Here is a 14,092-nt window from a genome sequence, read left to right on the forward strand (position 1 = left end):
TTGCTGACTGCCAAGACTCTATCAACAACAGGGCTGGAGTGGTGACCCTCAGTTAGGCAACTGCGTCGTTCCATCGGTCTATTATGGTTCGTTTACCCCTAGTTTGATGCTGTATGAAGTAATGAAAGCCGCTAGCAGGAAGTTATTGGCCGCGGCTTAACCGGTATTGGCGAAGGAACAGCAATAGACTTCCGCCGGGAAAGCCACCTGATTAGGTTCGCTACCGAGAGTCAGAAGCTGAACTGCACTTGGCATTGGGAAAGAACAGTTAGGATCACTCCACGTAGAACTGAAGTGAAGTCATATGGATGCTATCTCTACAGTTATAAAGCAGCATACTATGGCTCAGATGACAAGTCATGCCATTAGCATGGAATTGCACAGAAGCGACTTGGCAAGAGATGTGGTGTTGTACCGTGAGACCTGGAATACTCGGGCGACTTTCATAGCAATAGCACCAAGAGTTCAGCCTGGTATTAGGAAAAGATTGAGAATTACGCATTCTGAGTGAATACATTTGGATGTGACATATTGAGTGATGGAGATTGAATAAGCTGCTCGTGAATGCAGCAGGGCGGTCAGATTCTGCCGAGTCCGGGGCTTTCTGGCTTCAAGCAATGATCCGCTCATCTTCCACCACTATCAATCTCCTTGTATCCGATCACCTCAGCCATGTCTCATTTTCATCCGGATGAGGCCAGGTATCCGCCTGGTCCATCTCACAGACCTATGCCCCGCCGTGATGACCGGGACGGCCGCATGTACGACGATCGTTCGCCATCCCGATCGCGCTCGCCTGGCGGTATACGCTCTCCTCCCCGCAACCAGTAGCACAGAGCGCATGCTTTCCTTGGACAAGCGTCAATTTGCTTCTTCAGATCTAGCTGTTACTAACTAAATCACATGAGAAGATCTCTCACGCTCGCCTCCCCGTGGGCCCGCGGCGGACAGAAGACCCGATTATTCCAGAGACCAAGTCGACTCCAGACCCCGTTACCGCAGTCGGGATCGCGATGACTTTCGACGGCGCTCTTCGCGCTCCCCTCCTCCAAGGCGAGGAAGACCAGCCTACCGAGATCGCGACCGTGAGGGCTATCGCTCTCCGGGATACCACAGTCGAAGCCGAAGCTACAGTCGCAGCCGCAGCCGCAGTCCTCGCCGCAACCGACAACCGCATTACGGACATGAAAGCAGAGAGGTGATGATGGATGGCCTACCGGTGGATATGGTGGAAGAAGACGTTCGGCAACTCCTTTCCTTTGATTTTTGTTGTGGACTCGGAGCGGTGCTCCGCCCAACACCTTTGATGGCAAGAGGCTGAGAATGCATGTCACCGGGATCCGGTCGACGTGGTTTACAGATTACCAACGAGTTGAAAGAGTTCTATCATGTTGAGGGCCTAGATGACGTTCGTGTCATTCGTGATCGACAGACGAGTGAGTGGGACTTAGTTTATTCTTGCTGCAGTGCTAACATGTGGCAGAGCTGTCCCGACAACTTGGATTTTTGAGGTTTCGGAATTTAAGCTTATCCCGAGCATTTGTGGAGCGCAACTTTCCTACAATCTACCTACATGGACCCAGCGCACAGGACGACCGCGGCACAAAGGTCCGCATCGCATATAGCCGTGAAAGAGAGGACCGTGCTCGTGCGAGAGCAGAGGCGGACTGGAACTGCATGATGGTATGTTTCACGGGGGTTTCTAAGCATGGAGCTAACGGATGCAGTGTGGAATTGTGAATTACTCTACTCGCCAGAAATGCTTTAGGTGCCAAGCGCCACGACCTGGTACGTTCACTGCGGCTTCCATCTTGTATTGCGTTTCTAATCTGAATAGACGCCGGCCCGGCTGGTCCCCCTGGGTTGCCAGCACCGAAGGTGGAAAACCATGGCGACAATGATGCTGCGCCGGAGAACCAACCCTCTCAATTCCTGCTCTTCCGCGGACTGGAACCTTCGGTAACGGAAGAGCTTCTTGCCAAGGGTGTTGCCAAGCTGTATCGTCCTGCATCTGGGAACGAGGCACCAGGCAATGGGAAGAAGGGGGCAAAGGTGGCTTCTACTACAGGTGATTCCAACCTTGGTGCCAGGGAGGGCTCCATCCGTCGTGTCTTGCTGGTGCGAGACCGTCGCAGTAACGAGAGCTGGCGCTATGGATTCGCCGAATTTGCGACTATCCAGGTAAGCATGTTGCTGTTACGCTATCAAAGCTTTCTAATGCCAAATAGGATGCACAAGCTGCTATTACACGTCTGAACTCGTTTGAAAAATTCACCATATCATCCAGACCGGTTCTGGTCAGCTACATTCACGCAGGTGTATTTGTTCCGGTGCTGAATCCCACAAGCAACGAAAAATTCACATTCAGTCCTCTGAACAACCCATCGCTGAAACTAATGTACTGGGATGAAGAGGCATATGCCAACGAGCTTACGGTATCGACGGCAGAACTCGATAATCCCAAGTCAGATAAGCCAGCCGGTCAATCCGATAAATCCAAGGATGCAGATAAAGCGAAGAAGCGCAAGGCGGAAGCGGCTGCCGCTGCCGGAGCGAAGAAGATGGCAGTCCCATCGCATCTGCAATTTTGGAGCAACCGACATGCCGAGTTGCATGGAATCCAGAAGAAGGACGCGGACGAAAAAGGCACAGAGCATGGCTCGGACCGCGGAGTCTCCCCGTCCGAAGCAACCGCTCCACCATCCCAGTCTTATGCCGATCCCGACCGTAATTGCTGCTACTTGTGCATGCGCCAGTTCAAATCATCGGCAGAAGTCAATCGGCACGAGCGGCTCAGTCAGCTCCATCGTGGAAATCTACAGGACGAAGAACTGGTAGCCAAGGCGACAGGCAAACTCATCAAGCACGGAATCATCCCAGCACCAACTGAGTATCGTGACCGCGCACGAGAGCGGCGCAAGGCGTTCGGCTCCAAGCCCTCAGGGAAGAACCGACCCGCTCCGCCCCCGCCAAAGGAAGAGGAGCCCCCAGTGCAGACCACATCAAAGGGAGCATCTCTGCTCAGCAAGATGGGATGGACCGGCGCCGGCTTGGGCGCCCAAGGCACCGGCATGACCGCGCCGATAGCCACAGAGGTTTACGCCCAGGGCGTAGGCCTAGGAGCGCAAGGCAGCAAACTAGGAGACGCAACCGAAGAAGCCGGGCGCAACACGCGCAACCGGTACGACGAATTCCTGGAGAAGACGAAGCAAACAGCACGAGAACGATACGAGCAGCTAGACCGATAGCATGTACAGTAGTTAATCCTGACACCCGTTTATGCACGCAATGCAATATAATACAAGTATCCACCCATCCCAGAACAAACAAAAAAAAAAAGAGTAGAGATCATCATCAAAACCAGGGTATCTATCTTCCATCATATCCACCCCCATCCATTTCATAAACGCCCTCACTCCTTCTTCTCCGTCCCAGCGGCACCAGCACCAGCAGCAGCCGCCGCCGCGGCAGCACTCCTCTCCTTCTCCCTCTGCAACTCCTTCCCAAACTTCTCCCCAAGCACCTTCTCAACCCACCCCTCCACCTCCCTCTCCAACTCCTTATCCTCCCCGCGCATCAACGCCCCATCCCCCTCCACCATGCCCTTCCTCACGAACCTCCTCATATCCTCCACCCCATTAATATCCAGCGCGTACAAAAGCCCCCCGGCACTCATCATCCCGAACGACAGCACGTTCATCGTCGCCAGATGCAGCGCCTCGAATGCCTCCGCCCCGCCGCTGACGTTCGGCTTGTGGTACACGCTGCTCGTGTAGTATGGTGGGATACTGGCGAGGAATTTCCGGTTCATGGCCCGCCGCGTGCTGTAGATGCTGAATGTGAAGAAGGCGAGGCCGCCCAGGAGGAGTTTAAGGTTGGTTTTGGGGGTCCAGAGGGCGGGGAGGGGGGGGTTGAATTCGTCGGAGGGGGAGCGGGTTGTTGATTTTGATGTTGATGTTGGTGTTTGTGGGGTGGAGGAAGGTTGGGATTGGGGGAGGGGGGTTCGGTAGGTGTGGTTTGGGGGTCTGGATTGGAGGGCGTGGAGGAGAAGAGAGAGGAGAAGAGCATTTTGGTTGGTTGGTGGTGGTGGTGGTGATGGTGGTGGTTGTATGCTGAGGTGGGCGTTGCGGTTGTTGTGGCTGTGGGTGTGGTGACAATTGTGGTTTGTAGAGGAGATCGGAGGTACAATGGTATAAAGTAATGGGGTTTGAGAGAAGTGTTGGTTTGTCCTGTAGAGGTAATGATGAGTCTGACTGTCTGCCATTGGAGATTCTGCGGAGATGGATGACCAATCGGGAAAGTCACGGTCATGTGATCTTATCCAAGTCTAGACCATCTTTGAATTGTACATAAGGAAATAGAAATTATTTGAATTTTTGTGAATCGGAATTGCTTATATGATGGCTATATATATTACATACTTATTTGACTCCCCTCTCCCCCAAATGTATATATCTGCAGTACGCGCTCCTTCTGCGCCCGAATCCATGTATTCATCTCCTCACTCAGACATAACAATTCCAAGTTAGACAAGTGAGACGATACCATCCATCCACCCACGAGCGCAGCAGTCGGATAATGAGGCGTTGTGACTCGCCGTCCGTCGGCTTCTGGGTACTCGATCTTCTGTGGACTAAAATGAACTGACATCGTCTGGCTGCCAAGAATGTACGGCACAGTAGCGCAGATGTCAAGAGCGAGAGTCTCAATCAGGTTGATAGTCTCCTGTATTTGCTCCAGCATCACACCATCGGGTAGAATCTGCAGACAGCGGAGTATGATGTTTTGCACGACAATCCGAGAATCCCGGTAGAAGTTCCATGTTCCGGCCATCCAGAGGTCGGTGTAGCAGTCGCAGCGGTTTTTGTACATGCCGGCTTCCCGGACAGACTGGGGGACTCGGACCGCAGGGAGTGGTTTCCAGTGTTCAGGGAGTGCGTATTTCCAGGCTTCGAGATTCGCATCTAAGCTGTAAGCCCGTGCAAGGATGTCGTGGATGTCCTGGACTTGGTTTGTGCCTTCTTCGTTGAATCTATCCCATGCTTGGCGGAGACCGACTAGCTCAGAGGTGATCATTAGGAGCTGGGATGATGCTGATTGTGGTGCTGCTGGAGATAGGGGCCATTGGTTTGGCGTCTGCATAGTGGGATAGGCTAGGCCTTTGGATGATTTGATCTGCTTTGGTTAGTGTATGGCTGGCTGAAAGGCTACAATACATACCAGCTGGACCTGGACCGCATTCTCTAAGATCAGCGATATAATCGAAGATCGCTGCTCCGGCCGCTTGCTGTTTACGAGAGCGACAGCGCCTCGTAGATGCGTCCTCCTTGGATGTCTGTTTTCTTTGATAGCGCAGAATTCCTATCGTCATATTAGCTATCATCACAGAACGCCATTTACCGACATACCTCATAAGTAGATAAGAGAAGGATGCTCATCAAAACATCATCCACAGTGTGAGTAATGTCACCCTGTAACGCTTCCCTCGTCTTGGCGATAGCCTTGACAAACAACTGCTGCGCTGTCTGCAGAAAAGACCGATTCCCCGTCCAAGCAGCCACAGAGAAGTACGACACGGCCAAAGTGCCCACATGTAAATGAGAGCCAGGCTGAGTATAGCAGAAAACATCAGGCAAGATGTCCATGAACCCGCGTAGGATTAATGGATCTCGAGGCGAGTAGATGTACGAATTGAAGAACATCGTAGTCACAGTATCATCAGTCGGCAAAACCAGCGCCCTTGGGACCTCCTCCAGCGCAGTGCGCAGTAGTGGTCCGGTCTGCGGAAGATCTGCGCTAGAGTTGGTGCTAATCAAAGCATCGTTGGATGACACCGGAGCAGGCGAAGACCGAACGGATTTCACTCCCATTTTAGGAGAAGACACTCTACTAGACGTGTCTCGCTTCTTGCGGTGGAACGCTACTTGGTCTCTTAACATGACATCAAAAGGGTGCGGATAGCCAGGACATGTCCGGCCTGTCCGAACACACGCTCTGCAGTGTGGACGAGCTTCATCGCACTACATTATTAGCAATATATAACAAGATGGTTGCGGGAGCATACCTTGATGCGCCGTTTCCGACAGTTCTGGCACCCCGTGCTTGGCTTCCCGCCGTATACCATGATGTAAATTGCTTTTCCGATCAGGCGGCAGGATTGGTCTCAGACTAATCGTTGGTGTATGCAGTCGGGTTCGGATAGTGGTTCCACACAAGCACAAGTACTAGCACTTCTGGAACGGTTCCTAGCAAGCCCATAGTTTGATGGCCGATCCACTGGATTGTCTGGCTGCCAGGGCTTGCATGTTCATTAGTTGTCGCACAGATCCAGCGTTGCGGGACCAAAGCCGTCAGGAAATCGGGCCTGTCAGGTGTCAGCCGATCGCCTTATCGTCGCTCACGTGGCGCATGAGTCAGCTTATCTTATCGGTCGATAACTATAGGATTTTTGCTGTTCGCATAGTCGTGCATTGAATGCTACACAATTAGACATAAGCATATAGAAGTGAAAGTCTTGCTAATGTGAAGGTCATTTAATCATGTAAAGGGGCACATCGCCCACCAACGCTGTTGAGGATATCAAGTACAAATCCCATCGTAAAAAGCTCACAATTCCCAGAAAGCAAAGAAAGACAACATATATCATGAAACATCATCATCTAATCATAAGTACATCGCTATACCGTATTATCATTAATAGGCGTCATCTTGAAAAAAGTCGAAGGGTATGTTCATAACGCATAATTCATCGCAAACATAAAGATCTGCGGCTAAAGCCGCATATATGCAATCAGGCAGCAGACAACCACCCAGTCATCGTACAAGAACACTTTTCTCAGGACACCTCAATAGCATCCTATCGTGAATAGCCGGTAGTGATTAACATATCGGCCCGGCCAGGACGGTCGAAACGATCGATTCCGAGATGTTCCTTGCCATCCCGGCCCACATAGATTCCAAAGCCGTACATGGAATGCTCTCGGTCGCCAGGAGGGGCAACGACCAGTCGGGTGACCAGATCCGCCTTGCTTCTAGGCTCGCGCAGGATCTTGTCTGCGAGCAATGGGCTTTGGTATAAAAAGCTCATCTGATCAGCCAAAGTGCTAATGTCATGTGGCAAGCGGCGGCAGCGACGGGGCCAAATGCACAGGAAAGACACCATGTAGAGTGCACAGAAAGCCACGATGGCATAGAACGCAGGCATCAGAGCAGAGATCAAGATCGTCCCATCAGACGGGTGGTACAGGGCGATAAACATCCCTCCGGCCAAGATAGGAATGGCCGCGCACATCGTACTCACGAATGAGATCCAGGCCACCTTGTAGTGCTTGTTTAAAATTGCGGCGAGTGTCACCTGCAAGGGAAAGCACGACGTGTAAGACAATAAGAGACTCTGCTCGGCTCGAGCACCGGTCGGAGAAGCTAGAGCTGCAAACGGCTGCAGCGCACGGAAATAGACATCGATTGGCTGCCATGCCAGGAAGAGGACATTTCCAATGAAGGCAGGAACGAAACTGTAGCAGAAGTTGGAAGAGGAAAATGCACCAGTAGACGGCAGGGTTGGCAAACGTGGAGGAAATCCGTCTTTAATCGCATTGTGGATGAAGCTGACCAACACGAATGCAATAAACAATGCGCAGATTAGAATCGTCCATAGAACGACAAAGCCATCGCGAAGAAACCATGGGATCCAACGATAGCGAATAGCTGGCGAATACAGATGCTGATAGTACTCTTCCTTCTCTGCGAGGCCATGCTGCTCAACGTCAAATGATACCCTTGACAGGCCGTGTGACTGCATCTGAAGATTCTTCTCCTTGCGGTGCAATGATGGTGTCCGAACTGGTGCATCTACCTCACCGATTCCGTAGAATATATCCGCACGGTTTGATAGTTTCCAGTAGCCCAATCGCAAGAACCGCGGGTCGAGCGATTCGCCTACATCTGGCAATGTCTCGGATTGTTCAAAGTCGTGCAAGATGTTCGATCGCTGGATAATTGAGATTAGATCGGCCAAACTCACAGGGTCCCACATCAATCCCGACCATGTGCGTACGAAACGAAACATGAGAAGGAGCAGGCCAATGGCCAACAACGCATAGACGGCCACGAGGGTCCAGCCAACCGCCGAAACTGAGGCCCACCGCCACGTCCCCTGTCCATCGATCAAGTACCACTTAGCCTGGAAGAGGCAACTCAACAGTGGTAGGGTGATCAAATTCGACAGCCACATGGTGAACAAAGTGAAACCAACTATTCCCTCGCCATGCCGAAAGTAGGAGAAGTCCGGGACCAGAAAGTTTCGTGATAAGATAGGCAGGCTCTGGAGGACATGACCAAGCGGCCGCTCTGAAGCCATGATGGCAAACGGCATGATTCTATACACTGCCGCTTGGATCACAAACGTCCAGATAGTGATGATCATCCCCAAAATTTGGGGTAGGAATTGCATCACAAAGTAATGCGAGCCGCCTAGTCCAGTATAGTCCCAGAGCCCATCATGCCGCCGCGACCATACATTGCAGAAGCTTATTCCAGCAATCATTAGCAGGCAACAGATGATTATGGCAACCAGTGCCCATGACCGCAAGACTGTAGGCACATAGTCCAATGGCGGATACAATAGACTGTCATGCGGGGGTTCAACGGCGACAAACGATTCTGGATCTACCGAGCTTTGAGGAGCCCTCCCAATAGAGTCGGATGATTGTTGCGGTGGCCGTGCTGGTGGTGTTGCCGATTGACCAGGCGAGCGAATGAAGCAGCCCAATCCTTCATCCCAGAGCAGTGGCTCGAGAGGACTGTCATTACTAGCGAGCGAACTTCGCCGTCTGGGCCCAGCAACTTCCTCGTCACGCGTAAGTTGACTGATGGCGAAATGAATGTATGGCGAGTCATCCACCCCAGGAGTAGGAGGCCGCCCCGCATAGCTGTCACTGGGTTCCCGGCGACTCGTGGTATCTGACATGGGGCTGGGCTCAGAGTCTTCCTCTTCGACTGCACGTATGGTTTGAGAAGGGGGTGTAACAAAATTCCTGTTCTCGCTCGGGACGTTCAAAGAATGCTCCGATCGTGCACCAGCGGGCTGCGGGGCCAGATTCGTTCGAGAGATGCTAGGAGACGGTGTTCGAGACGGAGGATGAGAGTTTGGAGTCGCATACCGCGCCACGGTAAGTCGACTGCCGCTGGCTCGGGATCTTGCACTGGAGGAAGGGCTTGAGAAGGAGTAGTAGTCGTCGGAGGCGGCGATCGACTGTTGAGACTGGGTGTGCATTAATTGTGGTCTACTAGCTGTGAGGGAATCAGTCATCGATCAGCCTGATTTCGAAGACGCATCATGCTTTATTCCTTGGCTGGGTGCCAAGGTTATGCAGAGTAAACTTACAACTGACAGTTCTGAGACTCACATTCCCAGAGCCCGGAGCGAGCATGGCGGCGGCCGAAATGCAACCGAGGAATGTATGCGGTGAACAGCTCACTTGCAGTGCGGATTGTGGATGTGTCCGATGAACATTCCCCCAGATGCAGACCCTGTACCTGCCCACGAGGTAATAAGAGGCAAGTGCAGCAAACAAAAAGGCAAGGGACGATGCTGAATTGGGCTGGTATCACAGTTTGGGGGGGGTTGGTTATACGGCCGACCATGTCTCCCAGCCTCCTCGGGCTGTGGTGGCTGGGCCCGAGGAGCAAAGGGCCGATCGGACAGCACAGGGCATTAGTGCCTGTTTAGCCCTTGGGATCATCGACATGGTCATCACTGATTGGAGGGTTTTTGTCGACGAGACATGATGTTCAATCTGTCAGGGAGACTAAGGATGTGTGACGGGGGTTGAGTTGGCCCTTGATGAATGGATCGCCTTGGATTGAGAGCCACCGCCCGATCCTAGGTTGCGGCCCGATCCACTCAGACCCTTTGTTTCCCACCCACGGTTCACATCACTTCACATTGTGATAGTGAAAAGGTTGTTTTCCAGGGGGTCCAAGTTGTTTATTTATTTAGATAACAAATGTGTGATTGGGAATACTGTGGAGTCCTGCTAATATCACAAATGCATGTGGACTCCGGACTCTATGGAGAGGGAATATATATATATATATTTCTCCCACGCAACCTAGGAATCTACTTTGAATGTTATAATGTTCAAACCATGCAAATCCCAGGACAATGCAACTATTTGCGTTCATTGTATTAGTAAATATCATGTGCTCCAGTCTATCACTAAATATTAGTACTATGGATAGGAATAATACTCATATGTACCCCAGTCATTGCCGTTATGAATCATACAGATATCCGGCAATGACTCCTCCCCAACCGCCAGCATTGTCACTCTGAGTCGCAATGACCTTGGTTCCTTCAAGAATCATATTGGTCGTGCTTTTCGTATTTGTTCCATATAAGTATATGGAGGTTGAATTGGCTATGTCAATCGCATTGGTCTGGCAGTCACCGCTGCAATCACCGTTGTTGTTGAAAAAGACCCAGTTGCAGCCACCGTAGAGGAAGAGGTCGGACGAGCCATAAATGCGTTCAAACAATGCCATGCGACATTTGCTATCATTGGCAGCGCAGTTGCTGAAGTCTGGATCACTGCTGTCGAGATACTGCCATGGGGCTGGGTTGAGAGCGCGGCTCCCTGCTCCCTGCCAATATGGTGTTTCACTCTGCTGCATTGCAGTGAAGACGTTCCGGGCATACTGAAAGTTGTACTGGTAGAGTGTATTGTGCTCGGATCCTGTACCAATGAGCCAGGTCGCGGCTGTACCTTCCACTAGTAGCCCACGGCCGGTGGAGATGGTTTGCGGGTTGTCCCCATCGAGATCGTGATCGGCTGTCCATCCCCACATGTTCTCAATGTAGGCAGATGATGTACTGGTTAGGTGGAGGAGCCCCCAGGCTGCCTTGCAGTCATTGGGGTCGTCTGTACATAAACTCTCCACTTGGCTACCCGCCGCTCCACCAATGCGGAAATGCGAGTTCCAGAAGCCAACGTCCCCAGGCGACCTGGCAGCGATGTTGACCTCAACCTACAGCAGAAGGACATATTAGCGACCGTCATACAGAGACCCAAGAGAGATCATGTCTTACCAACTTGCAGCCCGGCAGAACATCTGCCACAGTGAACACCATGTCACTAAATTGCGCAACACCCACATCTCCCGGATATCCTACCAAAATCATGGCGCGAGGAGCAGACTCATCTTCAAAGTTGCTTCCGACGGCACTGATCGTCGAGGCATATGCATCACCGATAATTCGGGTACCAGCGGGCACGAAAATCGTATCCGTAACAATGTACGTCCCGGCGGGAAAATACATGAGCGAGCAAGATGTCTTGTAGCGGGACAAAATGAGGTTAATGTTCCGAGTATCATCCGTCTCACCGTCCCCATAAACCGGGATCCCAGGAACATTTTTGATATTCAGGACCTGCCCAGTGCTATACTCTTTATACGTCGGCGGCGCCATGGTAAAATAGTTTTTCCCTGACAAAAGCGATGAGGAGCGGGATGTAGTAACTGTCTGGCCCTGTTGTGACTGGAATTTGGCATTGTTGGAAGTATACTAATGTTTGAGTCAGATCAACCTGCCTTCCTTGGTCGAGGGGGGCGCACTGCATTAACTTACCAAATGTCCATGTACCCAAGTGTTGGCAACATTCCCGCTCAACGTGGTTTGTCCTCCTATCTTCACCGTGGCGCCTGAATTCTGCACATTGTCTAGGACAATAGAATTTCCTGCAGTGTTCGAACTAGATGACGAAATAAGAGTACCCATGCCAACACCGGTAGTATCGACGACGGTTAGAGACCCGGATGTGCCTTGCGCGTCAATTCCCAGGGTACCCTGTTCGAAGCGACAGCCCAAGAAAACAATATCGGTCCCTCCAGCCTGAACGCCAGTAGTGGTACCACTGAATGAGATGTTCTTGAATACCCATTGTTGGCCACTCAACTTCATGCCGGTTGCGCCGCCTTTGAACCAAAGGTCATTCTGCAAGCTGTCAGCGCTACGCCATCATAACCGTAGGGAGCCCAGTTACCAGAATCAAGTTACTGTTGTAGTCGTATTGTGTAGTTAGGCCGACGTGCTTGGCACTGTTTGTAGGCATATTGAACCCGACATTGGTGAGCTGAGTCGCCTGGCTAACGGTCCAATCAAGAAGAGTGATGGATTTATCAGCCCCGACCCCGGTCGAGTCGATGATAATGTTCTTAATTCCGAGGTAAAAATTGATCGTACCCCCAAAGTTGGGATCCTTGGCGTAGATGATATGATCGTCCGCGAAATCTGATGATGCTTTGAGAACTGGAGGGTTCGTGGGGTCACCTATAATGACAGTCCCAAGGTACAACTGCAGAGATGACTTCATAAGATACGTTCCTGCTGGCAAGTAGATGATAGCAGGTTGTCCAGTAGTACCCATGGAATTGGAACTGCGGTCAGGTCCATTTGATGGTCCAGCTATGTGATGTTCGGTCTTAGAAAATGCTTAAAGTGATTGATCGACTCAACCATACCTTTGATTGCAGCTGAGATAGCTGCTGCTGCGTCCTTCTGTCCAGTATTGTCCGCGCCAAAATCCTTGACGACGTTGCGGAAGACAGTATAGTTGTCTTTGTACTTCGAATCCATAAAGGATGACTGTCCATTATGATCAATCTGTTCATACCAGTACCCAGACGAGTTACTGGATGACGGGCATAGAGAATCTTCTTCCGCCAGTGCAGAATGAGTTATGGGGGCGGTTGTTCGATAAAGCCATGGTTGAGCAGATTGGTTCTTTATCGTGTAAGGAATTCCGCTATTTCAGTCAGCACTTGTAGACATGTGATATGAGATAAAGTGGAAAATACAAGACTCACGAGGGCTTGGGTTGGTAATTAATTGGAGGAAAATGCTGCAACGGCGACATAACACGGGAGGCTGAGCTATTCCTCGACCCTCCATGGGGCACTGCCCATACTTGAAGTGAAAAGATGCATAATATAGTTACAAGAACGGAGACGGTAGGGAAGCCCATGATTGAGACCTTTTGAGGGTGGTGTAGGGGAAATTACACAACAGAAATCAAGGCTCGACAGGAAGCAAATCCATTCAATCCGAACGAACAGGCCGTATACTGTCTCGTTAGGATCGGAACAGTCTGACAGGACCTGAGCGAGAGGAAGAACAAATGGCCCAGGTCGGTAGCCTGATTCAGGACGATGAATACAAGAGGCGATGGCCGGACTTAAATGAAACCATTCATGGTTATGAGCTCGAAGACTTGTCCAGCCTGCACCTGCATACCAGGACAGGGCCGAGGCATGGCAGGCCCCGTCAATCCCCGCCGCCATAGAATCCGCATACTTGGGGATTGGGTCCAATTCAGGGAATGGAAGGCACTGCGTATGGTACAAGACAATATTTCAAGTTTGACAAATTATGTGGTCGGTACAGATGTTTTGCTTTTTTTGCTTCCTTTAACTTTCCTCCTTTCCGCTTGGCCCAGATCCACTCGGAGGAGAAGGTTCAATGTGGACATTACCCCTTTCCGACGGGCAGGCAAATCCGCTCTGTCGCATTGTGATGCGAGATGTGGGATATAGCTAAACCATTAAAATTTTGAAATTAAATTATGACAGGAAAAGGACTTGAGGCGCAGAATGGAGGAACGAGACAAACAGTCATGTTAACATCCGCGGTGTCACACGTATAGTAAGTAGTAATCTGGTGGTCTGCTGATCATTGCAGACAGCTCGGCGGGAGGCTTGGAAGGTACCGGATGAGAGACAGCATGCCGCAGAACACATGCCGACCCGCAACCTTGGAGGGAAACACGTAGACCCTTGATGGCAGGGCCCGAGTTATGGACGTGTCGGTCACGTGAGTGTGTCGGCTGGTGGTCTGCTGTACATGAATGCTCATCTTCCATCCTGGCTTGGATTGGGATTCTTCAAACCTTCATAAGCCAAGATGGCCTGGCTTACGCTGTCCACGCCTCGTCATTTGATTTACTACCCCACAAACATAACTGACTAGCAGTGCCCACCTTCACATCTCCTACGAACGTTCCTGGCCATTGGCTAATAGGCGACAGTGCATGCT

At 51.3% G+C, this 14,092-nt stretch overlaps 5 protein-coding genes across 5 annotated transcripts; 3 read left to right on the plus strand and 2 right to left on the minus strand.

Annotated features, from left to right (window-relative positions):
- Nucleotides 1-742: 742 nt before the first annotated feature.
- BO83DRAFT_429108 (uncharacterized protein) lies at nt 743-1,202 on the plus strand (the record flags this gene model as incomplete). Its single annotated transcript, XM_025535437.1, has 2 exons — nt 743-802; nt 912-1,202. 2 exons carry the CDS (start codon nt 743-745, stop codon nt 1,200-1,202), a joined length of 351 nt encoding a protein of 116 aa, XP_025385878.1.
- Nucleotides 1,203-1,327: 125 nt separating this feature from the next.
- Nucleotides 1,328-3,248, plus strand: BO83DRAFT_318104 (putative G-patch domain protein; the record flags this gene model as incomplete). Its single annotated transcript, XM_025527730.1, has 5 exons — nt 1,328-1,436; nt 1,484-1,683; nt 1,728-1,788; nt 1,838-2,181; nt 2,229-3,248. The coding sequence occupies 5 exons, from the start codon at nt 1,328-1,330 to the stop codon at nt 3,246-3,248; spliced, it is 1,734 nt and encodes a 577-aa protein (XP_025385879.1).
- Nucleotides 3,249-3,412: 164 nt separating this feature from the next.
- On the minus strand, nt 3,413-9,431 carry BO83DRAFT_400675 (uncharacterized protein; the record flags this gene model as incomplete). The annotated part of the gene is made up of 8 exons (XM_025533412.1): nt 3,413-3,490; nt 3,524-4,025; nt 4,187-4,257; nt 4,465-5,175; nt 5,221-5,361; nt 5,409-5,747; nt 6,950-9,291; nt 9,386-9,431. 8 exons carry the CDS (start codon nt 9,429-9,431, stop codon nt 3,413-3,415), a joined length of 4,230 nt encoding a protein of 1,409 aa, XP_025385880.1.
- A 761-nt stretch (nt 9,432-10,192) lies between these two features.
- On the minus strand, nt 10,193-12,796 carry BO83DRAFT_380157 (glycoside hydrolase family 55 protein). The gene is made up of 5 exons (XM_025531685.1): nt 12,523-12,796; nt 12,045-12,466; nt 11,630-11,995; nt 11,090-11,566; nt 10,193-11,028 (listed from the first exon to the last, which is right to left on the minus strand). Exons 1-5 carry the CDS (start codon nt 12,635-12,637, stop codon nt 10,276-10,278), a joined length of 2,133 nt encoding a protein of 710 aa, XP_025385881.1. The 5' UTR covers nt 12,638-12,796; the 3' UTR covers nt 10,193-10,275.
- Nucleotides 12,797-13,132: 336 nt separating this feature from the next.
- On the plus strand, nt 13,133-13,632 carry BO83DRAFT_88185 (uncharacterized protein). The gene has a single exon (XM_025537675.1). It carries the CDS (start codon nt 13,240-13,242, stop codon nt 13,591-13,593), a length of 354 nt encoding a protein of 117 aa, XP_025385882.1. The 5' UTR covers nt 13,133-13,239; the 3' UTR covers nt 13,594-13,632.
- The last annotated feature ends 460 nt before the right edge of the window (nt 13,633-14,092 follow it).

The sequence above is a fragment of the Aspergillus eucalypticola genome (genome assembly GCF_003184535.1).
Source record: "Aspergillus eucalypticola CBS 122712 chromosome Unknown BO83scaffold_20, whole genome shotgun sequence".
Taxonomy (NCBI): domain Eukaryota; kingdom Fungi; phylum Ascomycota; class Eurotiomycetes; order Eurotiales; family Aspergillaceae; genus Aspergillus; species Aspergillus eucalypticola.

Excerpts from the sequence above, each read along its gene's own strand:
- BO83DRAFT_380157 (XM_025531685.1), bottom strand. The coding sequence starts at position 12,637 with ATGGATTCGAAGTACAAAGACAACTATACTGTCTTCCGCAACGTCGTC. Across the intron at positions 12,467-12,522 it reads TATCTCAGCTGCAATCAAAG|CTGGACCATCAAATGGACCT; the intron begins GTATGGTTGAGT and ends AACATCACATAG. Across the intron at positions 11,567-11,629 it reads CTTGGGTACATGGACATTTG|TATACTTCCAACAATGCCAA; the intron begins GTAAGTTAATGC and ends CTCAAACATTAG.
- BO83DRAFT_88185 (XM_025537675.1), top strand. The coding sequence starts at position 13,240 with ATGAAACCATTCATGGTTATGAGCTCGAAGACTTGTCCAGCCTGCACC.